We start from the raw sequence: 27,110 nt of genomic DNA on the forward strand, positions 1-27,110 counted from the left end.
CATGACCATCTAAGAGCCTTTGGATGTTACTTAGCCATGAGCGAACACTGGAGGAATTTGCTCATTGAGTGTTTTTAAGTGTTTTCATGTATCGATATAATAACATGCATCTGAACAGCACAATGATGTCAAATAAATAACTAACTCAAAGCAGTAAAACGTTAAAAGCTCATCTGGAATGGAAAGATAAAGCACCCTACCCTATATGTAAATCTAGAATACTGCTCATAAAGGGTAGAAAGGTCCAGTGGAACCTTCCTGCTTCCCAATGCAAGTGCATTTTCATATGTTACCAAGGCTGTTTCAACATTTCCCTGCATGAAATGGTGATTGAAATATTAGGTAATATTTAAATAATTGTACATTGCATTTACGTTTCAACTAGAAAGTAAGAAAAGGATAAGACTTACTTGACGTTTTTCCATATTCGCATTTCTAATGACAATTTCAACAAAATCGGAAGGAAATTTTGAAGCCAAATCAAGAAAAACAGACCGAGCACCAGAGATATTGCCAACTTGCTCCTTGAAACTCGCTGAGAAAAGATGAATATCCAACGACCTCTGTGATTGAAAGAAGATAACCACAGGTTAGAAATCTTTTCACATGCCATGGATGATTAAAGAACAAACTACCCCGTAGGGGATTACAGGTATAACATAACAGTGAAACAAAAGACCATAATGGTCTTTAGGAGTAAAGTTTTGACCTAATGATCTTTTAATGATAAAAAGAATAGTTGACGACAAAACCTGAAGGCAAGATTTTATAAACCAGAGCAGTAATTGTGGTCAAATCCAGTAGGATGGCTGGTTTGACAGGATTGAAAAGGCCATGTGAACAATGCTGAATTTAAAACTTAAAAAATGCAAACAAAGAAGGAAAATCATAATGGGATTATGCCTTCAACGTTAGGAAATCAGGACACATCATGTTAAAGCTATAATGGAGAGAGACAAGGAGGGAACATAGTAAAACCCAAAAATAGATCTTAGTGATTTAGTTACTAAAAGCAATTAGATATCAGAAAGAAGGTCCATAAAGGAGAGCAATGAAAACACATTGAACCCCACAAATAAATGTGCTTTAGTTGGTAAGGTCAATTTTCGATATTTAGAAGAGGGGAAATCAGGCAAAGAGAGTATACAGCAACAAAACATAACTCAATGCTCCCATTAATTTGGTAACTAGGATGCACATTTCAAGATTGCAATTTCCAAAAGCCCAAAACCCTTCTATGCCATGATTAGGGCATTTAAGACTACTTTTTATTGTCATAGTTTCGTTCAGTTTGATTTAAGGTGCAGTTATCCATCTATTTAGGTTTTATGTGATTTTTTAGGTGGCAGAAAGGGAACTACTGTAGAATGAAAGAGGTGGCAATTTTCACAGAACACCTCATAATTAATTGAAACAAAATACAGACAAGGAACCAAAAATAGAATCATCTCATAATTGGATTGGCCTAGTTTTCAGCTTTTTGAGCATCCACAGCTTCTGGAATGATCCAGATTACATGTCTGTCCAGTTCCTGGTTCCAGAAGTCAGATCACGTAGTCGTGTCTGATTCTCAAAAAATGTGCCTGAAAGTACCATAACGAAAACAAATTTATCATAAAAAACACTCCCTAAAACTGAAATGAAGAGATGAGGAAGTAAGGTTCCACAGGACAGATTTGAATGGAATTGATCATTCAGGATTTAGGAAGGCAGATCAATTAGTGCTTGACTGATGGGAATGGAGGACTGAAATCATAACAAACAAAGGCTTTCCTGGATTAATCGTTGACCAACTTCACTATAATAAACGCAGGCAAGGACAAAGGGACTCTAAGCAATTTTGATGGCATGCGAATTGTCAATGATTAAGGACATAAAAGCCTACAGAATAACTATTGAATTAGAAGCTAAAGTAAAATAGCTTTAGCAGAAGTTTGGCCTCAGATACAATATCTAGCTTCAGCAGTAACTGTTGAAATTCAGTAACCTTTTTGGAGAGCCAAAACAACAAATGTCCTTAGGTTCTTTCTTAAAATGTTTTTTCCATAAATCATGACTAACAAATTTAGTAAAGCTACTGACATTGTAAGGGCATAGCGTGTTTAACATTAATCCGAAAAGTTTACATCTATTACCTTTTTTTTTTTTTTAAATTGTTAACTGTACATATATTACCTATATTACTTATTCAATTTATATTATATAATTAAAAGTACCGCTCTGATGAGAATGAAAAGGGCATTGTCTTAGAAAGGTGAGGACCTTAAACTTTCCCTTAACCCATCCCAAGCCCGAGTAAAGGAGGTGGGTTTTGTTAGGTAGGCAGCCAATCTAAAACCTTACCAAAACTTTCTATGAATCCCGAATTTACGTTATCTGTTTATGTTAGGGCATTCCCCATGAGTGATGCGCTATATCGGAACCCGGGTACAATGAGAAATGAGTAAGGGTTAGCTAGGGCATTCTCCGGAAAAGATGCGTCGCAGCGCTGCTTGGTTACAGTGAAAAATAGCAAGGGTTCCCACGACATTTTGGACGGCCGCAGGTAAAGAAGCGAATCCAAGAAGATAAGATTCGTTTAGCTACATGAAATGTAAGAACACTTACAGGTAACAGTATGGAGTTCATGGATACAATGCGGAGAATGAGAGTAAATATAGCTTGTCGACAAGAAACTATGTGGAAAGGGGAAAAAACTAAAGAAATAGATGGGTATAAACTTCGGTATGCATGAAAGAATAACAATAGAAATAACATAGGAATTTGTAAACAGATTTAAAGATAAAGTAGTTAATACCAAGAGAGTAGGTGATAGGCTCCTATTTATTAAACTTGTATTAGGAGAAGAGATAATTAACATAATTAGTTGTTATGCACCACAAGTAGGACTAGATGATAAAATTAAAAGACAATTCTAAGAAGACATGGATGAACTAGTCCAAAACATACCAAATGTAGAGAGGACATTTTTAGGAGGGCTCTTAAATGGTTATGTAGGGAAAGATAGTAGAGGATATGAATGGGTATATGAGGGGTAAGGGTTTGGTGAAATAAATGAGATGGGTGAGGCTATTCTAGATTTTGCTACAGCCTACGACCTACCAATAACAAATACTTACTTTAAAAAGCGAGATGAACATTTAATAACTTGTAAAAGTGGTTCATATAAAAGCTATGTAGACTTCTTCCTAGTTAAGAAGGTAGATTGACCATCATGTCAAGACTGTAAGGATATCTCAAAAAAGAGTTTGATTACGGAACATAGGCTTGTGGTTATGGACGTTTATATAAAGAGATGGAAGAGAAGGGGTAAAATTAATGTGTCCGAGAACTAGGAGGTGGAATCTTAAAAAAATGAAAAATTACTTATTTAAGGATAAATTGGTTAAAGAAGGAAAATGAAATTATGAGCATGAAGTCAATGCTATGTGAAATGAGATGGCTAACTGTATTAAGAAAGTGGCAAAAGAAATTTTAAGAGAAATTAGAGGGGAAAGAAATTCCGATGAAGAAACTTGATAGTGCAGTGACAAGATTCAGGAGGTCATTAGCGAAAAATGATCATGTTATAAAACTCGGCAAGAAATAATAAAAATTTAGAAGAATATAAAAAAGATAAAAAAAACACTAACAAATAGTTACTAGGGGTAAACTTAAGATATATGATAATCTATACAATAAATTAAGAACAAGAAAAAGTGAAAAAGACGTCTTCAGATTAGTAAAAATGAGAGAAAAAGTCTAAGGATCTAGAGCATGTTAAATGCATTAAGAATGAGGATCCAAGGGCCTTGGTGAAGGATGAAGAGGTCAACAACAAGTGAAGAATTTATTTTCAAAAACTATTAAATGACGAATATAATAGAAACATGGCGATAGAAGGAACCGTTGGCATAAATGAAGGAGGAGGTCATAGATACATTCGAAAGATTATGAAAGAAGCTTTGACGAGGATGAAGATGGGAAAGGCTTAGAACTAGATGGTACCCCAATAGAGGTTTGGAAGTGCATAGGGGAGATTGACATTGACTGGTTGACCAAGCAAATGGAGAAAAAATACTGCAATACCTATTTACAAGAACAAAGGAGGCATATAGAATTGTGCGACCTTTCGAAGGATCAAACTTATGAGCCACAATATGAAGTTGCGGGAGAGAGCGATTGAGTAACATCTCAAGCATGGAACGAGTATCAAAAAAGCAATTCGATTTTATGCTAGGAAGGTCAACAAGTAAGGCTCTTTTCCTACTTAGGCAACTGATTGAGAAGTTTAGAGCGAAGGGAAAAGACCTCCACATGGTCTATATTGATCTAAAAAAAGCTTATGAAAGAGTACCTCAAGATTTAATTTGGTGGGTGTTGGAAGAAAAAGGAGTCTCCAGATATTATATCGACTTGGTGAGAGATATATACGAGAGAGCGGTAACTAGTGTGCTAATAATTAGCGAAGAGACAAGTGAGTTTTCAATCACAATAGGTCCACATCAGGGGTCAGCGTTGAGCCCATACTTCTTTGTCTTAGTTATAGACAACTTAACTAAGCACCTACAAGATAAGGTACCATGGTGTATGTTGTTCGCGAACGACAGTTTTGTCGATGATACCTGAAGCGGCGTCAACACAAAGTTAGAACTTTGAAAGGATGCTCTCGAATCTAAAGGTTTAAAATTAGATGGACTAAGATAAAGTAAAAGGAATGCAAGTTTAGTAATAATATGAGTAGAGACAAGGAAGTAGTTAAGATTGACAGCTAATAAATACTAAAATACTTTCGATATCTTGGGTCGATACTCCAGAAAATTGAGAGATTAAGGAACATGTCACACATAGAATTAGAACTGGGTGGGAGAAGTGGAGATGTGCAATCGAAATTTTATGTGATCATCACATACCAATGAAGTTGAAAGGGAAGTTCTATAAGACAACTGTGAGACTAACATTGCTTGATGGGGCAATGTTGGACGGTCAAGAAACAACATACCCATAGGATGAGTGTAGATGAAATGAGAATGTTGAGATGGATGAATGACAAGAAAAGATAGGATAGAATTCAAAATGGATACATCCAGAAGAACTTAGGTGTGGCTCCAATAGGTGATAAGATGAGAGAAAATTAACTTAGGCGGGTTGAGCATGTGCAACACAGACTCAATACAACCAGTGATGGGAGGTGCAAATTGATTCAAGTAGAAGGCTCAAAAAGGACAAGAGGTAGGCCCAAAAGGACATGGTTAGAACTTAGAAGTCGTGAGAAAAGATATGGGGACTTATTGTCTCACTAAGGGTATGGCCTTTGAAAGAGCAAAATGGCGGATCAAGATTCGTGTAGCTGACCCCAAATAGATGGGAAAAGGCTCTGATGATGATGATGATGATTAAAATTACCGCTATATCATGTATTTAGAAATGAAAAGATTTTTAAAATAATATGAATTAAAAGTTGAGAATCTAAATTTATATTAATTTATATTCCATCCTTCACATCATATTAATATCATGACTTCTATGATGTCAAATGATTAATGTCTTATAATTCTTATGGATATTAATTGTTTGATTATCTCAATGTTTTCTTATCTTACATTAAAACTACTTTTCAATAGCAATAAAAACCAATTAAGTATCCATTTAATTTTCCAAGCATTCAAAAGGAGAATGACGGTGCCTTCAAAATTACTTTGTAAAAAAGGATAAATAAAATGGGTCAACAATGAAAGACTCTGCCACTGCCCAAATGACCATCATTGTACTGATTAGGACAAGGCATGCCAAGCCAGAGGACAAGCTTCTCTCACTATCCTTATAACATCCTCATGATCCTTTATGAAGCCATTGGTAAGACTCTTCTATCCTGATCATGTATATTATACATACATACATACATCATAACATAAAAGCGTGCATCTAAGGATATATTAACAGCTCTATATACACGTATATGTACATGAATATGTGCACGTGAGTATTTAAGCATGCTTAATGAGAGAGGTTGAGTCTAAGGATTTACAAGTATGCATATTGTCATAGTTCTTTTATCCAGGGTAAATACATATAACCATACTACTACAGAGCACAAACCTATAAAATTTTCGGAAACTGCCCTTTTCTCGGTTGAACTACTGCCCCTACTTCTCCTGCTTCTCCCTCTTGCTGCCACTTAGACCCACACAATGGATATCGGAAAGCATATAGAAAAAATGGAATATGACTTACCAGTGAAGGTTCAGAGAAGTATTGGTATTTCCAACATGTGGCAATTGCTATTTCATTTTCAGTTTTCATCCATTTGGTTAATATAGTATTGGCAAAGGACTCAGATAGGGAAATTGAAACATCCTAAAGTGTCCAGGCAAGGATTACTCTGGAGGTTGGTGGTGGTCTTTTATCAAATACAGAAAGGTAATGACTGTAAGTATATCTTCAATCTTGAGTAGAATAATGAGGTCGAAGTAAAGAATAAAAGGAAACAAATAATAATTCCTGCAAGACATTTTAGTAGTGCCAGAGACCATGGATGCGGATTCTTCTGTCTTTTTTTTTTTTTTTTTTTTTTTTTTTACAGTGACCATGGACAAGGATTTAATCTTCACATTTCTAAAAAATTACGGTCGAGTGGCTATCCAGGATAGCATCATGAGGGCAAGGATGATTTATATAATATGTAGCAGGCTCAGAAATGGGCTTGCCTTCGTTTTGCTTTGAAGTCAGATACCTTTTTAAAGGTTAAAAAATTGTTGCAAAAGAGAAAAACTACGTGCCATTCAACTGACAAAAAATACCTTCTTTAAAAGGTATAATTCAAGCATAAAAGGGACAAATCCTCAATGAGTTTAGTGACATTTCAGTACTTATATTTTGGCAAAATAAGCAGTCCTTGGATTTGCTTGGTATATTATAAGTACCTTAGCAATTTCAGTTGTAACACAGATACTAATAAAAGGCAATTGCCTTTCTTGGTCTCAATATGTTTCTTATTTACATTAAATCTAATCTATGGATAAATTTGAGCTATATGAAAAATAAAAAAGCAGTTCAATGCATTATTTATATTACAATAAAGCTAAAACACGTGCAAGGGTATTGATGGCAACAGAAAAGAGAAGTCAGAACACTAACTGTACCTTCAGAAAAATTTCACATGCTCGAGAAAGTGCAAAATTTGATATTTCTCTTCCTCCCTCAGCTTCCATGTGTAATACATAACGGATCCAAAACTCAGGGTAGTTTGCACAACAAATCAGACATCTCTCATACAGTCTAACAGTCTGTCAATGCCAACATCAGTGGTATTGCAAATAAGAAAGACCTGAAAAAACTAAGGTTCCCAAAAAAGCAAGTAAAATTATTTTTATTTTTATTTTTATTTTTATTTTCTTTTTTTTTTTGGTTTGGGGGAGGGGGGGAAGGGTTTCGGTGGTTTAAATAAGTAGTATAAGACTGATCTATACCCAATCAAAATTATGTTGCTTCTCAACAAAGTCAAGATACCGATGCCAATTTTCAAGCTGAACATCATCAAGCGCTTTTACATGAAAATATGGTCTCCTTATACACTTCTCAAAGTGTTGAATAATAGCATCCATCTGCTTCGCATCCTGGTAGAGTTCTTCTCCCACTGATACATACTTATTTAATACTTCAGGCTTAGGAGAGCCTGATGGCTCTTCCAGGAGTTCTTTTATAATGCTAGAAATATCACCATCTCCACTTCTCTTTATCTCCAAGACTCCATCAAAAGAATCATCTTCTGGATGTCCTTGTGAATGAACACCGTTTTCACATTTCAGCTCACCTTCCCAAATATTGCAAAACTCTTTAAATCTGAATTTGTGACATGTTTTCTCTGATAAGGTATAAATTCCCACATAAAATTAAGAGTTACACAGTTTATGAATAAAAGAACAGAAATGTGAAAAGATAAAGATGACACGGCATGCTATCAATATGCTGATGAGTAACAAGGAGAAGAATAATCACAGAAAAGAGAAGCTGATAGACCAGAAAAAAATCTCATGCTTGTATAATCATATATGTCACCATACACACAGAGAAATTCACAACAATTAATACACACATAAGCACACAATCATAAATGCAAGCATCCATGATAAATACAAGTATACATTGCAAGAATCGGCAGTACATTGGATGCATGTATTTTATCAAATGAACGGAACACATTTACATATGCATAATTGGTTTTTGAGATTGTTTTGCATCAATGTACCTACTACATAACATGCATCATATCTACATCATGGCGTAACGGTGAGGGGGAGCTGCTGATCTGCGAGGTTATCCCACGAGTTCCCTACACTTATCAGAATGCATAGCAAGGATGCAAAGCTTTGCGTTTTAAAGAAAGTTGGGCTCCTATGTTGCGGAATTCACTCCAAAAACTTTACATGCATGGAATATGCCAGTGTTAAAAAACATGGCTTGGCTGTGGAACTCGAGCCCTGAGGGGTACCAGTGACTTAGGTGAGTCTAATCCAACTTGCTCAAGTCTGAACTGAGACACCTAAAGAGGCAAAAAACGCAAAACATTTGCAAAATCATGGAAAATGGCAAAAATTAAGTGGGAAAAAAGGAAATTATAAGCAACAGAAAAAATAAGACAGATGAATTTTTTTCTAGAAATCTAGTGCAAAATCACTTTCTCATAAATAATGAGAAAAATAGAAAAGCTCAACAAAATATAAAAAATCATAAGAACATAACAAATTTAATTTTAAATCAATTAAATTGACTTATTTGTAATATTAAACCAATTACAAATCAGTTATAATTTATTATATACTCTCTATATATCGTATCGACTTTGTGAAAGATATTCACAACGGAACGCTAACTAGTGTGAGAACAACTAGTGGAGAGACGAGTGAGTTTTTAGTGAAACAGGTCTACATCAGCATTGAGCCCATAACTCTTTGCCTTAGTTATAGATAACTTAACTAAGCGCCTACAAGATGAGGTACTATGGTGTATGTTGTTTGCGTACGACATAGTTTCGATTGATGAGACCTAAAGCGACACCAATTCAAAATTAGAACTTATGGAGTAATGCTCTAAAATCTAAATGTTTTAAATTAGTCAGACTAAGATATAGTGTATGGAATGCAAATTTAGTAATAATAGGAGTATAGACGAGGAAGTAGTTCAGATTGACAGCCAAGAAATACAAAAAAGCGCACTTTCGATATTTTGATTTGGTAATCTAGGAAAATGGAGGGATTGAGGAAAATGTCACACATAATTAAAGCTCGGTGGGGGAAGTGGAGATGTGCAACCAGAGTTTTATGTGATCACCGCGTACAATGAAGCTGAAGGAGAAGTTCTAGAGAACAGTAGTGAGATCAACTTTGTTTTATGGGGTGGAATGTTGAACGGTCAAGAAACAACATACCCATAAGATGAGTGTGGCTGAGATGAGGATGTTGGGATGAATGAGTGACAAGACAAGAAGGGATAGAATTCGCAATGAATACATTTTGGAGAACTTAGGTGTGGCTCCAATAGGTGATAAGATGAGAGAAAGTGGACTTAGGTGCGCTGCCCATGTGCAGCGCAAACCTATGGCTACACCTGTTAGGAGGTGTAAGTTGGTTCAAGTAAAAGGCTAAAAAAGGACAAGGGGTAGGCCCAAAAGAGCATGGTTGGAAGTAGTGAGAAAAAATATCAGGACTTATGGCCTCACTGAACATATGGCCCTTGATAGAGTAGAATGTCAGGCTAGGATTCATGTAGCCGACCCCAAATAATTGAGAAAAAACTTTGATGATGATGATGATACCCCCCAAGTTAGGGGATGTTCTGGGCAGGGAAGTCTGCTGAGCCCAAGTGACATAGGTGAGTTTGAGTCAACTATTCTGAGTCGGTAAACACATACATGCTAAAGAACCCCCTAGGAGCACAGAATCACACACGTGGATCCAGAAACAATAGCCACTTCCATGTTTTTATGAAAGCTACCTGAGGAGAAAAATACTTAACCAAATAGGTCAAATTGGCTAAGACCATAGGCCCAGAAACAAAGAGAAGACATATATGGGATATATACCCAACCACTCCCATGTCGAGATCAGAATAATTCTCCAGCTCTTTGCTTGTATATATGAAATCTGGACAAGAATTAACATATACCTCTCATAATAACTCTGCAATTTTTTTGATGGGAATTGCAAAGTTTGAAGGTAAATAACAGCCAGATGGTTCCATTGCTTGTGAATATATTCAAATTCAATATATTTATCCCATAGATGATGACATAGGTAGTCCCTTCCAACAAATGAAATCCCTTGCTCAAACAACCTGTCAAATAGTTGCAAAAAGAAGAACGATCATTTCATCTTAAAGAATTAATATGAGAATTTACAAATATTATAAATTATCCAGATCAAATAGGCATCACAGAAATGCTAGAAAGCAAGTGGAAATACTACACCTACCATACAAACAAAGTTAAGTGGATGGCACAAAAACAAGACAGACCACACAATCTGCCAATTTCCTTGACAACTCAAAGTAACACTCAACACGCATTTTACATGTAGCCATAAATGTTAAACACCATAGATACGCGTATTGTCATGTGTGAATTAGTGCTTATGAATAAACACGTGCATGCACAAGTATCTGTGATGCAAAACTCGTGCAAAATGGATACAAATGCAGAAAAATAATCAATAAAACGACAACCAAATTTATAATAATATTTGTGGGTGCATGACGTATGCTGGATATAGTTACGATTCTCCATAAGTATATAATGAAAAACATTCAAAAGGTAATGTAAGATTCCTTAGCTCTCATTTCCCTCTACCATTTCATTTCCCACCTCCATTTATTCCCCTTGATCTCCTATTCCAGACATAATAGCAGACATTGTTATTAATAGTGATGCTACACAACTTTCAAGTGTGTAGTATAAATAACAGGACAAAGGTTAAAGGTGCTTGGTTAGGCTGTCAGATAGCTACTATCAAAGTTCATGAAGATGAAATCCTCCAAAATGACGCACATTATGGTAAATGGTTACAAGGAAAATCGAGTATATGATGTAGGTTCCTTCCTGACATAACAAGAAGCCTCAAATAGTTGAACATCATCAATTATTTGGGATGCATATGTCAATATCTCAGAGGAGATGCAAAACAAGTTGTGGATACCAATGGCATAAGCGTACGTCAACAGTAAGGAAGGTCAATATGGGAGCATATACTGCATGAATGTGAGTACATATTTCCATCTCTGAACAGGTATGGGGCACTAATATTCTATTTCATGATGAGTACCAAGGAAAAATCAATTGTACCTTAATTGGCTGAATCTACAGATATTTTCAAAGCTCCAAAGACATTTTCAAAGCTCAAGGTCTACTCAAAACAAAAGATTTTCAAGTCTCTGAATAATGAACCCACGATTAATAAACAGGAAGAATTTGTGTCAGTATATGTACATATCTTAAGCAATTAAGGTACCCAAACAAAAGAATTCATAAAGCATAAGGAGCAACAACACCACAACCTAATAGTAGCACTCTTGGGTCAATTAAACCTCAGGTGTTAAAAGATTATCATGATCATCATCATCACCATTATTGTGAATTAAATGATCAGCATTAGGGTTACAAAATCTCATCTTGCCTGCCAATGAAGCCCTATTAAATATCCCCATAACGAAATTTTTGGTTCAGATTGAGAGGTCACTAAATCTTTCATTGCATTTCTATTGAATCAGACTAAGCTTAATCAACCAAAAGAGAAGACAGGTACACCTTGGAATGGGTCAATTTTCTTCATAAACTTCACAGTATTTGATAAGCACATGAAACACTTATGAAATAACTACTATACCTCCAATGAAAGTAATATTATACTTCCAAGAGCAATTAAAATACCCATGGTCCTCAATGCAGGCAGGATCAAGCAAACGCATATTAATTCAAACTACCCAAATATTACCTTCGAACATCACCAGGATCTCTAAATGCCATGGTAGCGAAGCTACAATAGCAGACCCAGAGACCAACAGAATATGTTATAGATCGGATAGCTCGCTCATAAACTGCTACAACCTCATCAGTAGTACTCATGCGTGCTTTGTGATCTGCATACTTCTTCCAGTAACCATAGCATAAAGGGAATGCTTGCAAGAAAGAATCATAGACTTGACAAATTTTCCAAAGGTCATTCTGCATTAAAACCAATTAAATAAAGACTGCACAAGGTAAGATAATATGGGACTGGACTTAACTAATATCAAGAATGAGACAAGAACAAATTCAATGAAAGACTAAACAGCAAATGATTCAATAATGCCATAAGCAGGAAATATTATTTCATACATATTTTCTTTCAATACAGATGCCATAAAATCCAGAAGAGATATGATCATACAAACCACAACTCATGACTTAATTCAACTATTCCTTTTCGAAGTAAAACCAAGTATGATTCAAACAGGTCTGTTTCAAATAGCAGCAAATCGAATAGATTTAGGGAAAGAGCATGGCCATCAGAATTACATAGACACCAGTACAAGTGTTGTGTAGCATATTTGTTCCAGGTGTCTAGTACCTTAGCCCAAAAACCCAGCAACAATATACACATCATACAAGTAGTTTATTTATAAAAGTACATGTTAAAATATAACTTATCCCAGAAAAAGCATATAAAAATATGTGAAAACATTTCATCCACCAATGGCAGATGGCTAGATTGGTCCTCCCCCATTTTGGGGGCCTCAGGGCATTTGCTATAAAGTCGAACTCACCAAAATCCCAGATCTTGATGGCAATGTCGTTGTACTGTATATCCTAGAAAGCCTAGGGTTTCTCCATAACAATTGAGAATAGCTTTCTTTTATTATTAGTATTTTTTTCTCATATAGAGAGATAGGAGGAGGCCGTTATCCAAAGTTCGGCTTTCCTTCCTGGAATATCTGAGAAGTGGCCCTCAAAAATCTGGGAGATAGGAGAGTTATCCACTAACTATTGGAAATATATTTTCTCTCTAAAAATATTTTTAAATAATAAGTAATATAAAATATTATCAAAAAATCATTAATTAAAATACATAAAAAATATACGACACGTATGAGGCCCCATGGCCACACGCACCAACATCTCGCACTTGGCGATGAGGACTGGATACATTAGCATACCTTAAAGTTTGTGCCGCTTAACACAATTACACTATACGAGCATATCCATGTCATGAGGCACTCCACGATAGTACGGTACATAGTCTTGTCATGAGGTTTTTCGTGCTAATGCGGCCTTTTCTCTCATGACCAAGACATAAAAAATTATCCCTTTTCGAAGTTCTTGACTTGGATGTTCCCAAATCCCCTCAAATTTACATGCTTTGAAAATATCACAACACTTATTCCCTTTAACAAAGGGTCTGCAATCATATCAACTGATGGTAAATAACTCACAATTATTTCATTCTTTTCAATAATATATATATATATATATATATATATATATAATGATAGTCAATTTCAATGTGCTGGAGCTATAGGCTCCATTCTTAATTAATTAGATTGCAGCCTGATTCATCATCATCATCATTCGAGCCTTATCCCAATCATGTGGAGGCTACACAAATCTTGTTCCTCCATTCTACTCTATCAAGGGTCATACCCTCAATAAGACTATAAGTTCTTATGTCTTTTCTCATTTATGGGGAATGAACTAGTATTAACAATTAATGTATATTCAGGATTCATGGTAAGTTGTAGTAAAGTTTTACGTTGGCTGCCTACCTAACACAACCCTCCTCCTTTACCATGACTTGGGACCGACATGACTGACAGGGAGCAAGCAAAGGTGGAGTTTGTAGTCTGACTATCAACAAAATATTTTACTAGTTTGTCAACTATATCTAGCTTCAAATCCTTTCTGCAGCTTCTACTCCAAACGGCATAAGTAATAGCAATGCTACAAGCAATATACTCGGCTTCCATAGTGTACTGAGATACACAACCTCGTTTTTTGATTGACCAAGAAATATGTCCACCTCCAAAGAGGAATACATTCCTTGAGGTTGATTTTCTATTATCTGGATCTCTTGGAAATCCTACACCAGAGTACTCAATAACCCCTAAATGGCTGGAAGCACAACTTGCAGTTTTTAATTTTCTAAATATATTTGAGTATCCTTTTTATGACATGCCAATGAGCCATCCCAGAATTACGTTGAAATCTACTTACAAGACCAAATGCATGACTCAAATCAAGTCTTATACATAATATAGCATACGCTATACACCCTACTGCTTGAGCTTATGGAATTCTTTCCATTTTAGCTTTGTCATTATCACTTGCTAAACACTTTTCCTTATACAAGTTTAAGCCTTTACAAACGGGTGTATCTACAGGTTTACTATTTTACAAACAGGTGTTTTCATCTTAAATTTCTTTAAAATAATTTTTAAATAATTTACTTGAGATAAACATAAGAGTCTTGAACTTCTATCTCTTATTATTATAATGCCTAGTACTTAAGAGGCTTCTCCCATGGCTTCTCCCATGTTTTTCATCTAAAAGTGGGAACTTAGCTAAGATATGGTATGGTTAATCAAGCCAATGTCATTATCAACTAGTAAAATATCATCTACATGTAAAGATAAGTTGACAAAATTGCTCCCACTATTCCGTATATATACAGCATGGTCCAATCTATTGGGTACATATTACATAATCAATTTCAGTGGTTGCATCATAAAAGGTAAAGTACCACTGCCCACAAGACTATTTTAGACCATATAAGGATATCGTAAGTTCATATACTCTGCCTTCTTGGCCTTTAATCACATATCTTTCTGGTTTCTTCATGTATATGTCCTTCAATTCTCAATTCAAGAAAGATGTTTTAACATCCATTTGAAATAATAATCATAATATGCAACTGATCTTAAGATGATCCTAATAGATGTAAATTTCGCTAGTGGAGAGTAAATCTCCATATAATCTATACGCTTATTTTGGGTAAATCCTTTAGCTACCAATCTTGTTTTATATTTTTATATGGATTCATTTCCATTAAAGCTTTTTCTTTAGGATCCATTTGCAACCAATGGCTTTTCTATCTGTAGGGAGATCAACTCCTAAACTTGATTCCTTTTAAAAGAATCAATTTCATCATCCATTGCTTGAATCCACTCAGCTGAGTCATGTGACTTAATAGCTTCACTATAGCTTTAAGGTTCATCTGTTGTATCCTCACCCACTGGAGAATAATTATCTACATTCATGAACATATAAAATTCATCTAAGGTGGTAGGTTAGCTTTAGGTTTTCTTGTCTATCTGGTATATTAGGATCAAAGGAACCACGCTCACCAATTCTCTTTATCAATTTCACGTAAGTCAATAGGTTTATTTAATGTACGTCATCATCCATATTTTCTAAGAAATGAGCATCACGGCTCTCTATTAATGATCTAGTATTATCGTTGTTAAATCTATAGCCCTTTGAATTTCTTGAATAAAATGAGCATTTAATAGTTTTTACTGTGTAGTTTACCTCTATTTTGTCGTAGTATAAGTGCGCATGTGCCCAAGAACCTTAAACTTTCAAGATATCAATGTTTAGTTTCCTACCAGTCAATAGTTCTTAGGGGGTTAAGTCTATGGCTTTAGTTGGAACACGATTAATAATGTACATTGCATAGTTGAGAGACTCACCCCAAAAATGAGGTCATAAATCTGAATGGCTAATCATAGACATAACCATGTCCATTAGGGTTCTATTTATTTATTTTTTTCAACTGCATCATTTTGCTATAGCGTATATGGCATAATGGTTTGGTGCATTACACCATGCTCTTTACAAAATGGGGTAAATAAATCGAAGCAATATTCACCACCCCCATTTGTTGTAAGGAATGTAATGTCTACCTAGCTAGGTTTCTACCTCAACTTTATATTCTTTAAATATTTCTAATGCATCAAATTTTCTAATTATTAGGCATACATATCCATAACGAGAATAAATTTTCTAATGATTAGGCATAAATATCCATAACGAGAATACTCACCTATAAATGTTATGAAATATTCTATACCTCTGTATATTTTTACATTAAAAAACCTATATATACAAGAGTGTACAATATTAAGAAGTTCATTAGACCTTTTTTTTTTAGGAAAAGGCTTCTAAGTTAATTTATGATAAATAAATGGCTCTCATATTTTGAAAACAATTTGCCCTAGGTTACAGTAAGCCTCTTTTAACCATTTTGTTTATTTTATCTTTATTTATGTGTCCCAATCTTAAATTCCATAAATATGAACCATCCACACAAAATATAAGAATCAAAACATCCATATAATCAGAATAAGAGGAATTTCATTAATGTCCAATCGGTACAAATTACCAACTTCAATACTGTACACCAATGCTTCACAATGTTTATCCATGTTGACAAGACCCAACCTAAGCCTTTTTTATATCCCTTGTCATCTAGCCTGGGAACATAAATTAAACTACACCTCATCTTGGGTGCATACAAAGTATCAATAACTAGGAGATCCGTTCCTCCAGGTAGACATAACTTGTAAGTACCAACACTGAGTAGATCACAATAGGTGACATTCCATATATAAATTCACTAGTTATCAGCTGTGTTCACCCTCAAATTTGTGAATCCTTTTTTAGTCCTTGAGACATGTCGAGTGGAGTTGAGTCGACCCACCGATTCCTCAAGTCATGGTCAGCAACCAATGATATTGAGAATATACAGATCAAGTCCTTTCTCTTATTTGAATTATATTACAAGCGTTGTTATTATTCTGACGCCTAATTTTGTCATTCAGCTTAGATTGGCCTTAATGTGTCTAGTTTCCTTGTAGTAAAAACATGTCCTATCAGCATGCTTCTTTTGATTTTTAAAATCTCTTCCCTTTCCCGTACACCTATTATTAATTTTATTCCCATTACTATTTAGGTTTCTTGGGATTTTGAGAAGAGGAATTTTAAGCAAAGTGGAGCTCAGTTGACTTTTTCCTGATTCTTCTCTCAGCTTCAATACTGAGGCGCATAGGAAGATTTAACATGGTGATGCCCTATGTAGAAGGATTCGAAGCAATCACAACAGGCTCCCACGATGGAGGGAGATAGAAATCGCATAAATAGGAGAAAATAAAATGTCAACAAAACAGCAAGAACAAGGCTTCACTTAATTCAACCACAAAGACAAAAATAAAATAAAATAAAATAAAGTCAGCATTCAAATAAGATAATCAACTTATACAAGAGAAAACATTAGCTTTAGGGAAAATGTATAATTTGATTTTGAAATCAGATTTAGACAAATAAACTGAATATTATCTCCACAAGTGATGAACTAGAAGGATCAAATCAAATAATTTTGGGTAAGGAAAAGTTATATCAAAGACAAATCCAATGATGAGATGTTAACCAGTATCAAAAGATATGACTAAAGAAGCAAGCACGCAAGAAAATGATTAGAGGTGTATAAGCTAAATAAACAATAAACAATTAAATTCTCCTTAATAGTAGCTACAGCTGGCAACAGGTCGGGCTTAGGCTGGGCAGCCCTAACCCAACACCAAGTCCTTAAAGGGCCAGCCCAAGCCTTGGCCAAAGAGCAGGCCCAAACCCAGACCCCTAGGGCCTGGCCAAACCAAATGCAATCAAAGAAAGAAAAGGTAAAAAGAAGAGGAAAGAGCACCAAATTGGGCCGGCCCCATCGGGGCCTATCATTGGCCCAACCTGGCCTAACCCTCGAGCCACATTTTGTGGCCTAGGCCCTAATTTTTCAGACTGGGCCTAGACGGGATTGCATAGCCCACTACCACCCTAAGAGTAGCAAAAATATTGACAAAATACAAATAGACCAAAAATATGGTAGACTATCCATATGTTTCTGAAAGATGGTTGATTAAGCTCCATGGCCTGGATGTCACCAATATAGTCATTGTAGCACAAAAGCTTCAAGCCACCAGTCATTGCCACCTATGAAGAGGAAATATCATAGCAAAAAAAAACAATTTATTCCTTGACCTTGTGGACCTAGAACACTTAAACTGCTAATATAGTGTAACCTGTAAATATCAAACCTAGCCAACCTAATAGAGATTGTTGCTGCTTCACTAAACAAAACCGAATCCTAAATGCAATTATATGGGAAATTTTGGTGCCACACAACCAGGTGAAACTCATAAGCATAACATGCAAGAACCCAAAGTTTTGATTGATCATAATGTTGCTTCACTTAATTTTTTTGAGAGAAGGTTAACATTGTATTACTGATGAGTGATGCTCACATGGATGTGAGAGTCCGAACACACCCGCTAGGGGTGACTCGGTAAAAAATGCATTAGTTTATCATGTACAAACAAGGGAATTATAGAGACCGCCCGATTACAAAGATTTACATGAAGCTTTCAAAAATTACAGCAGGGCTGAAATTTGCTGAAACTACAAGGTGTTTATGTTATGTGCCAATGGTCCGGAGCGAAAAAGGAGTCGGACCCGGCTTGATCTTCTATTTGGATTCTAGCTCCCTCTTTCACCAAGAGATCTGCGAACTCGTTGGACATCCTCCATATATGCTTCCAAGAGACGTCCTTAGCCTTGCAAATGTGATCAATTTCCTCAAAGATAGAGGTTAGGTGCCATGATGGAGAAGTTGTCCTACTTGCCCAGGAGAGAACATTTTGTGAATCTCCTTCAACTATCAAGTGTGAGCCCCAAGAGTGGTTGAAACTTTTCAGGCCTTGTAGGAGGGCCAAGGCTTGTACGTGATGAGAATCCTTGAGACCGAGATGCTCAGAAAAAGTTCGGAGGATGTTGCATTGATGTTCTCTAAAGACCCCCCCAACCCCTGCCGGTCCAGCATTGCCAAGAGAATAACCATCAAAATTCAGCTTGATGTTGCCTTATGGTGGTGGTTGCCAGTTGTTCGGTCTTGACGCCAGTCGCGGTTGGTGATGGAGAATATTTTCCCATTGACAAAGGAAAAAGTTCCCTGATATGCCCAAGAAGACCTCGTGATTAGAGGCCCAGAAAGTGACCATAGAGATTGCCTTGTGTAGGAGTGCTGAGCTATGGAGTTTTAAACCTTGAAAGATTCTAGTATTTCTTTCCACCCAGATGGTCCATATGGCTGCAACTATGGTAGCCTTCCACAAGATTCTTCCAGCCTTCGGCCTTGTGAATCTAGATCGTAAGAGATCAAAGCCTTGACAATAGGGGGTGACCCATTTGATGCCAAAGAGTTGCAACACTTGGCCCCAAAGTTTGTAGGTAAAGTCGCAGAGAATGAATAAATGGGGATTTGATTCCTCCTCGCAAAGGCACAAAGCACATCTATTGGGGATCAAGATCCCTCTCTTTTGGAGGTGGTCCACTGTGAGAGCTCTTTAGGAGCAGGCAAGCGAGTTGAAAGTTTGAACCTTAGGTGGGGCGATGGTTGACCAAACTTTCAATTGTACCGCAGTGGGATTCCCAGGAAGAGTGGGGGGCTGAGTTAGGCTTTTATTGAAGGAGACTACCGAGAAGATACCAGAGGGAGCTAGAGTCCAGACTATAGCATCTCTTCCTCGAGTAGGAATGAAGAGAGAGTGTACGGCTGTCGTGAGCAACTGAAAGTGATTGGTTTCATCTTCTATTAGGTTCCTTCAGAAAGATGGATTCCAAACTCTTCGGTCTCCTGACAAACATTTCCTCAGCAATAGAAGATTCTTTGTTTAAAGCAAGTGTGTAGAGGGTAGGGAACACTTCTCACAGAGGAGAGGATCTTAGCCATAAATCTGACCAGAATCTCACTCTAAAACCTTATCTAGGGTGAAATCTTATGAATCTTTTGAACTGAAATAGAGCCGAGGAAAAGGATTTCCATGCTCCTGAGGCGTTATGCAACTGACTCCTTCGGGTATCCTATACTTATTCCGTAAAGCCTGAGCTCAAAGAGAGTCAGGTTGGGTGGCTAGATGCCACCACCATTTCCCTGGGAGTGTCAGGTTGTGTTTTCGAAGTACTTGGATTCCTAAACCACCCTGATGTATAGGTGGACAAATGTTGTCTCAAGCTACAAGATGAAGTTTTGTCTTGTCAGCCTACCCCGACCATAGGAAATTCCTCATGAGTTCTTCCAGGCGGTTTGCCACCTGGGCTGGCATACGGAATAGAGACATGAGGTAAACTGGGGAGTTTGACAGGGTGACTTTTATCAGGGTCGTTCTCCCTACCATTGAGAGGAATCTACCTTTCCACCCTGTCAGACGTCTATCTACCTTATCTAGGACTTGAGACCATTGTCTCTTCTTGGGTTTCCCCAACCCCAGTGGAAGGCCTAAATAGGTAGTAGGGAGATCCTCCACTTTACATTCCCAATTTGGAATGATCGCCCTGACAGCTGCATTTGATAGAGCTACTCCCATCATTTTAGATTTTTCCATGTTGACTTTGAACCATGTTGCTGTTTGGAAGCATTTTAGGAAGAGGTTGAGGGTGTCAACTTCGCTTCGAGAGGCATCTAGGAACACCAGGGTATCATCCGCATATAGTAGATGGGACACTGTTGGGCCGTGTCTACTGCTCCTGAAGCCAGAGAGGAGTCCTGCCTGATAGAGCCGGGAAATAGAACGATTGAACACTTCCACAGTGATGGCAAACAGAAACGGGGAGAGGGGGTCTCCCTGACGGAGACCTCTAGAGGACAGGAAGAAACCTTTCGGGGTTCCGTTAATGAGGATTGAAAAGTGTGGATGGGAGTAGCACCCTCTCATCCACTTCCTCCAACGATCTCGAAAACCCATTCTTGCCATAGACTCCTCCAAAATTGACTAGTCAACATGGTCATAGGCTTTTCCCAATCTATTTTGAATATAAGACCTGGTTTTTTGGCCAAGTGCCTCGAGTGGATGCACTCGTGAGCCACTAAGGCCCCATCGAGGACTTTGATGAATGCAGTTTGAGATGAAGAGTTGATGGAAGGTAGGACTTGCTGAATCCTAGAAGCCAGGACTTTTGCCAGAATTTGTAAGAGGAGTGGAACAAACTGATTGGACGGAAATCCTTGATTTCCTCGGCCCCTTCGACTTTGGGAAGTAGGGCTAGAAAAGTGGCATTAATAGCTTCGTGGAGAGTTCCCTGAAGGAAAAATTCCTCGAAGAAATTGATGAAGTCAAGACAGAAAGTATCCTAGAAAGCCTTAAAAGGTGCAATTGGGAAGCCGTCAGGACTAGAGGCTTTGTCTTTGGCTAGAGCATCGATAGCTTGTATAATTTCTTCTTCTGTGAAGGGTCGCTCTTGCCAAACAGCTCGATCATCGGTGAGGGTTAAGAAGCCAAGGGATGACATTCTCGGTCTGGGGCCAGATGGAGCTGTGTATAGAGTCTGAAAGAACTCTATGATTACCTGCTCAATTTCTTCTGGTTGAGTTAAGTAGCGGTTGTTGTATTTGATCATTGAGATAGTATAGTCTCTTCTACAACAATTAGTTATCCGATGAAAAAAGGCGATGTTATGGTCACCCGCTTTCAACCAGTTAATTGTTGATCTCTGGAACCAGTAGACCTCTTCTTTTTTGAGAGTGGAAAGGTATTCCAGTTTTGTCTTGGATCTGAGATCATGTTCTGTGGCCTCCAGAGGTCTAGATTCCTCGAGACGGTCAAGTTGTTGTATGGTATCTGGACGGGAGGAGTTTATTTGTGAGAAGTTGCCAGGGATGGAACGACTCCAAGTCTTGAGAGAGGCTTTGAGGAGTTGGATTTTGGTTTGAAGTATGTATCCAGCTCTACCCGTGACCAGCGAAGAATAAGAATTCCACCAAGTTTGGATGAGAGAGTGAAAGGACTCCTCGTGAAGCCAAAGAAGTTCAAATCTGAAGGGTCTTGGGCCCCTCTTTACAGCATAGCCAGTGTGTTTAGGAGTATGGGACAGTGGTCCGAGGTGGTTTGGGTAAGGCCATAGCCAGGGATCTCAAAAAGTGTTCCTCCCAGTTCAGAGAAAGGAAGAATCTATCTAATTTTGAAAGTGTGGGGTTGGTAACATGGTTGGACCACGTATACCGACAGCCTTGAAGGGGAATGTCCAAGAGTTCATTTCGGCTAATGAAATCTGAGAAATCCCTCATTTCCTGAGAGATGGATGTTGAGGAGTTTCTCTCATAGAACCATCGGATGAAGTTAAAGTCACCTTCCAAGCACCAAATAGGGTGTGGTAGGGACGCTACCTGTTCCAACTCAGACCAAAGTCTGTTTCTGAGTGTAGGTGAATTTGGACCGTAGACAGTCGTGAATTTCCAGGGGACCCCGTCTGAGATGCTAGAAAAGAGAACAGTGACAGAAAACTCCCCTATATGGGAGGAGTTTAGGGTGTGGTCTGAGGGGTTCTAGACCACCCAGATGCCTCTTGAAGCCCCATTCACTTGTAGGGAGACCCACTAACAAGGTCTTCTTCCCCATACCTGGCGAATGAGTTGGAGATTCAACTCAGGTTGTTTGGTTTCAATGAGGGTCAGAACTGTAGGAGAAAGTTTTGAGGTAAGGTCTTTAACAACTTAAAGTTTTGAGGTAAGGTCTTTGACAACTTCCTTCTTAGAAAACTGTCCTAGCCCTCTTACATCCCAAGTAAGTAACTTCATTTTCTAAGGATGCGCGAGGAAGAGGAGGCCAATCTGGGAGACCTCCTCGGACAGTTTGTGGTGGAAGGAGGGGGGGAAGCTATTTGCTGGCTGTCCCTCAAAGGAGATGGAGGAAAAAGGATGCAAAGCTCTCTCTGGCCTTTGAATCTCACCTGCATTTCGCTCTACGCATCAGCTATTAGGAATCTGTGGGCCAGTCCTTCGGGTCTGTCATACTCGAACCCCATTAATCTGTACATCTCTCTCATCCTATCTTTGTCCCTATTTGTCCCATCCCCGTCAACCACCTCTGCCTCATTAAAAGCCAGAGGGGGAGAGATGGGAATCAATGGTATCTGGGGGGGCTCAATTTCAGATTCTGTCAAGAGTGTGGGAGGGTTAGAGGGGTAGAGATCATGGGGTAAAACGGGGAGGGGCTCAAAAGATTGTGAGGCAGGTACCTAGGTAGGGTTGGAGTTAGGGAGGACGGGAGGTGCAAGGGGAGAGAGAGAGGGCAAAATATAATCCAAATATGTGGTCGAGGCAAGGGGTGGGGTGAAGGGGTTTCATAAGAGAAGGGAATGGCATGGAGAGTGTTTTCGTGAGAGAAGGAGGGGAGATAGGTGAGGAAATGGTGGGTCTGGATCGAGGAGAAACTGGAGAACGTCAAGGGAGAGGAAGGGGGCCAAGCAACATGGAGAATACGAACTCTGCGGATGTGGACAAGGTGTGGGGTGTAAGAAAGGCGAGGGGCCAGTAAATGGGAAATAGAAGCAGGGTCAGGGGGGGAGTGGTCCATGGAATGAGGAGCGACTATGCCTAGGGGAATGAGGTCTTTGTCCATTTTCCGGTTGAGAATATGGCCGATCGAAAGTTTGTGCTTTTGGGGTGGCTGAAGGATTTCTTCAAAGTTAAGGGGGAGGAAAGTCAAGGAGAACTGGGGGGGGGGGGGGGAGATGAGGGACGAGAGAAAGCCAACAGGGAGGAGCAAGGTAGAAGAGACGGTTTTAGGGCCGACGACAGGGAAAGGTCAGAGGTGTTGGGAGAAGGGGAAGGGGTTAGTGGAGCTAGAGGAGAGAAGCTTGCTAGGGGGGAGGGAGAGCTACGGTGGGTAGAAAGGGGTGGCGGAATGGTGAAATCAAGGGGGTAAGCCGAGGGAGAGGATAAAAGGCTAACATTCAAGGGAGGCTGGGGTTTGGAGTGATTGGGGGTGAGGCTAGGCCATGTGTCTCCCTCTTTAGAAGAGGTATCGAGAGTGGGGTCTTCTTGGGGCGACACGTGGGATGGGGTAGGATAAAAGGCTAGCAACGTCTATGTTGCTTCACTTGTTAGAACACAGCTAGTATAACCTTGCTCAAATTGAAGCAATGTTTTAAAATTCTTACTCACCCCATGACTTGCTAGTTGCATGAGGAAAATTACTCACGGAGTCTCTTCTGTGTTCTTCAGAAAACCAGAAAATAAGCGGACAAGTCTAGGAAAATAGGAAAAATTAAATAAACATATTTCAATGTGAGATGGAATCTTTTAAAAGCATCTTCCATGTACAGTTAAAATGTAATTATATTAGTACTTTCATTTTTTTACATTTTTATCTTGATAAAAAAAAAATATAGGGTGTGCATAGCATGCTCTAGTGGGAGCAAACTCTCTAAGAAAATACCCCCTTTCAAGGATTAGTTTGACATGAAAATTTAAGAGTCGCCCTTAGAACCAGCATATGAGTAATTTCAAAAAGAAAAAAGAAAAGAAAGAAAACGGCATTGAGTTCTTGAACACCTAGATCTGACCATCCGAAAAAGGGAAGGTATGTATTCAATCCTGGATTTTCCTCTTTTTTTTTCTTAGGTTTGTGCTAGGTTGGGGATGTCAGATCCCTATCAAAGCTAGTGTACAATTTGCTCCTGCAGGGGCATATATATTGGCAAAAGAAACAATAGATATGAGAAAAATCTACAGATCCCTATAGATATCGTTTGTTTAGTTGAACAAGTAACATTTACGTGGAAAAAAAAAGAAGACAAAAACATTGACAAAAATGGACATACTTGTTCTGATGGCAAAAACATTAGCTAATCTCCAACACCATTTGCTAAAAGTGTGTTGCGCTTTTAATTTGATAAACTTTCCCTAAGCACTTGCAACAACCCACCCCAACTCCTCCCCTCGCCCCCAAAGAGAAAAAAAACACACGTGCACACATAAAAAGGAGAAAATAAAAGAGAAAGAGAGAGAGAGAGAGAGAGAGAGAGAGAGAGAGAGAGCACTTTCAGGGTCACAAGCTTAAAATCCAAAATATTTGATGCTGACAAAAGCATCTATATCTGAAAGTTCCTAGTGTTTTAGGGTCTCTTTGTTCTCCAAATGACTGAAATATGAAAGAAGGTATGAAAATAGGGGTCATGGACTCTCAGGCCCTTTAGAATACCCAAAACGTAACCAGAAATCAAAATACATTTTTATTTTTTTAAGGTAACTTACAATAATACGCTAAGGTGTCGACTCTTGATCTGATTGCTCAAGACTCAGGAATCACACAGAGTCTCATATGTAACTCTTGGATTCCAGTATAGGTCGAGTGAGATTTTCAAAATTGAAGGTGGGGTGATTGAACATGGTTAAAAATTGCTAGGGAGACATAGCAATTTGACTTGAACCACTCTCAAGTTGAAGATATTGGTTTTTAAACATTGCATTGAGCCCCACCAAGGACAATTTCTCCTGACAGATAAAAGCCCATCGCCTTATACATAAGCAAAGAAAACCAAAATACAGTCAAATAAGGGATTCCTGCACTCAAATTATTTTTCATGGAAGTTTTACAATCTGATTTGAGTTGATATCACTGGAGGTAAATTGAAACCTAGTCATAAAACTTTACACATATCATATGCAATTAAAAGGCCACTTTGATAGGTGCTTCACTCATGTTTCCTACATGCAGAAAAACGCATCCAGAAGCAGTAAATATGATTTTGTGAACATATATCAACTTCATAAGAAAAACAAACATTCTAAACCGTCTCATATATGTACTATCAAGTTTCACAACTTACAGTTGATGTTTTCTCAGTTTCTGCAAGAAGGGCTGTCCACGCCGGAAAGTTCGTCGGGTCCTCCTTAACTGATTCCCAAAGTCTAGTCTCACTAAGACTTTCTGCAAAACAAAGTTCACAAAATCATTGTAAGAACGCAAGCAAGGAAATATGATGCAATCAAATAAGAATAAAGTCCAGAAACATTCAAGAAGAAAGATGCAAATTGCGAGAAACAAAGCATCAGGAAAAAATCAAAGAAAAAACATGAAGTTGAAAAGATGCGCAGTGGCCTGTGAGTACTGACCATTAGCCGCCATGTGAGTAAAGAGGGTGGCAAATGCCAAGCTCCATCTCTACCTACGTATCCATTGCCTTTCAGCCAAGGCACAGGCACTCGTATATGTGTGCGCACGCGTGCTCGGGCTTCAATCCTTTCGAACTTTATTCCAGACTCCTCCCTCAACCTCTGCCGTGGAGATTAAAGGTCCTTCCTGTTAGACGAGGACAATCCCACGGGATCTAAACGGACGCCCACCGAACAAAATACTACCCACCATGTACCTTTTGTACAAGGAGGTAGTGAACTTCCTGATCGTCTTGTAGCAAACATAAAATAGTTTCATATTTTATATATATATATAACCGACGGCCCCAACAAAATAAAAAAAACAAAATATATATATATATATATATATATATATATATATATATATATATATATATATATATATATATATATATATATATATATATATATATATATATATAGGGGAGTGAATTATGTACGCCCAATAGTTATCGTTATAGTCAAAGCCAATGGCCCAAATTGAATCTGGGTCAATCTGACGGTCACGATCTCTTTTATGTTTGAATTTTAATTTTTTTTTCTATAAATCTAATTTACTCGAAATTTTAAGTATATCTTATTCTCATCAAGGTGCATCTAATAAAAATATAAAAAAAATAATCTAAAAAACATTAATCAAAATACTTCCAAAACTTTACAAGGGTATTTTGATCATTTTTTTAAGGAAAATATTTTTTTTATATTTTTTTAAGATTCACATATTTTTTATGTATACACGTTCCAAATTTTAAATCAATCCGATTTGTATAAAAAAAATTAAAATTCAAACACTACTGAATATTCGGGATCGTCAGATCGGCCTAGATTCAATCTAAACCATTGGCGTTTACTGTAGCAGTACGCCCTTGGGCTGACAGAATCATTTCCATATATATATATATATATATATATATATTGATTTGTAGAAAAACAAATTTCAAGTAATTTAGATTTGTAGAAAATAAAATAAAATTTAAGCACTACCAGACATCCGTGATCGTTAGATCAACTTAGATTCAATCCGGGCTGTTGGACTCATATTTTCATATAAGCTAGTGGGCCAATCCCAACTTTTTCCATTATATAGGAAATATATATATATATATATATATATATAGTTTTAAA

At 37.7% G+C, this 27,110-nt stretch overlaps 1 protein-coding gene across 9 annotated transcripts in view; it reads right to left on the bottom strand.

Moving 5' to 3' along the window:
- Positions 1–26,243, bottom strand: part of LOC18440935 (pre-mRNA-processing factor 39-1) — a 42,006-nt gene extending 15,763 nt beyond the window's left edge. For 3 of the 9 annotated variants that reach the window (XR_016046042.1, XM_088853996.1, XM_011627566.3), the window contains exons 1-8: positions 25,944–26,243; positions 25,658–25,758; positions 11,964–12,193; positions 10,144–10,311; positions 7,449–7,821; positions 7,122–7,265; positions 411–563; positions 201–314 (exon numbers count right to left, since the gene is read on the bottom strand). Coding sequence is in view for 8 of the 9 variants with exons in the window: in XM_088853996.1 (XP_088710122.1) it covers positions 201–314; positions 411–563; positions 7,122–7,265; positions 7,449–7,821; positions 10,144–10,311; positions 11,964–12,193; positions 25,658–25,758; positions 25,944–25,956 (1,296 nt within the window). In the remaining variant the exon portion in view is untranslated. Of the gene's footprint in view, positions 1–200; positions 315–410; positions 564–7,121; positions 7,266–7,448; positions 7,844–10,143; positions 10,312–11,963; positions 12,194–25,657; positions 25,759–25,943 lie in introns of all 9 variants that reach the window. The other 6 variants (XM_088853997.1, XM_020671510.2, XM_020671512.2 and 3 more) reach the window with 5 other exon arrangements.
- Between the last annotated feature and the right edge of the window lie 867 nt (positions 26,244–27,110).

This window comes from Amborella trichopoda, chromosome 12 (assembly GCF_054954075.1).
Source record: "Amborella trichopoda isolate Santa Cruz 75 chromosome 12, AtrichopodaSantaCruz75HAP2 v2.0, whole genome shotgun sequence".
NCBI classification, from domain to species: Eukaryota; Viridiplantae; Streptophyta; class Magnoliopsida; order Amborellales; family Amborellaceae; genus Amborella; species Amborella trichopoda.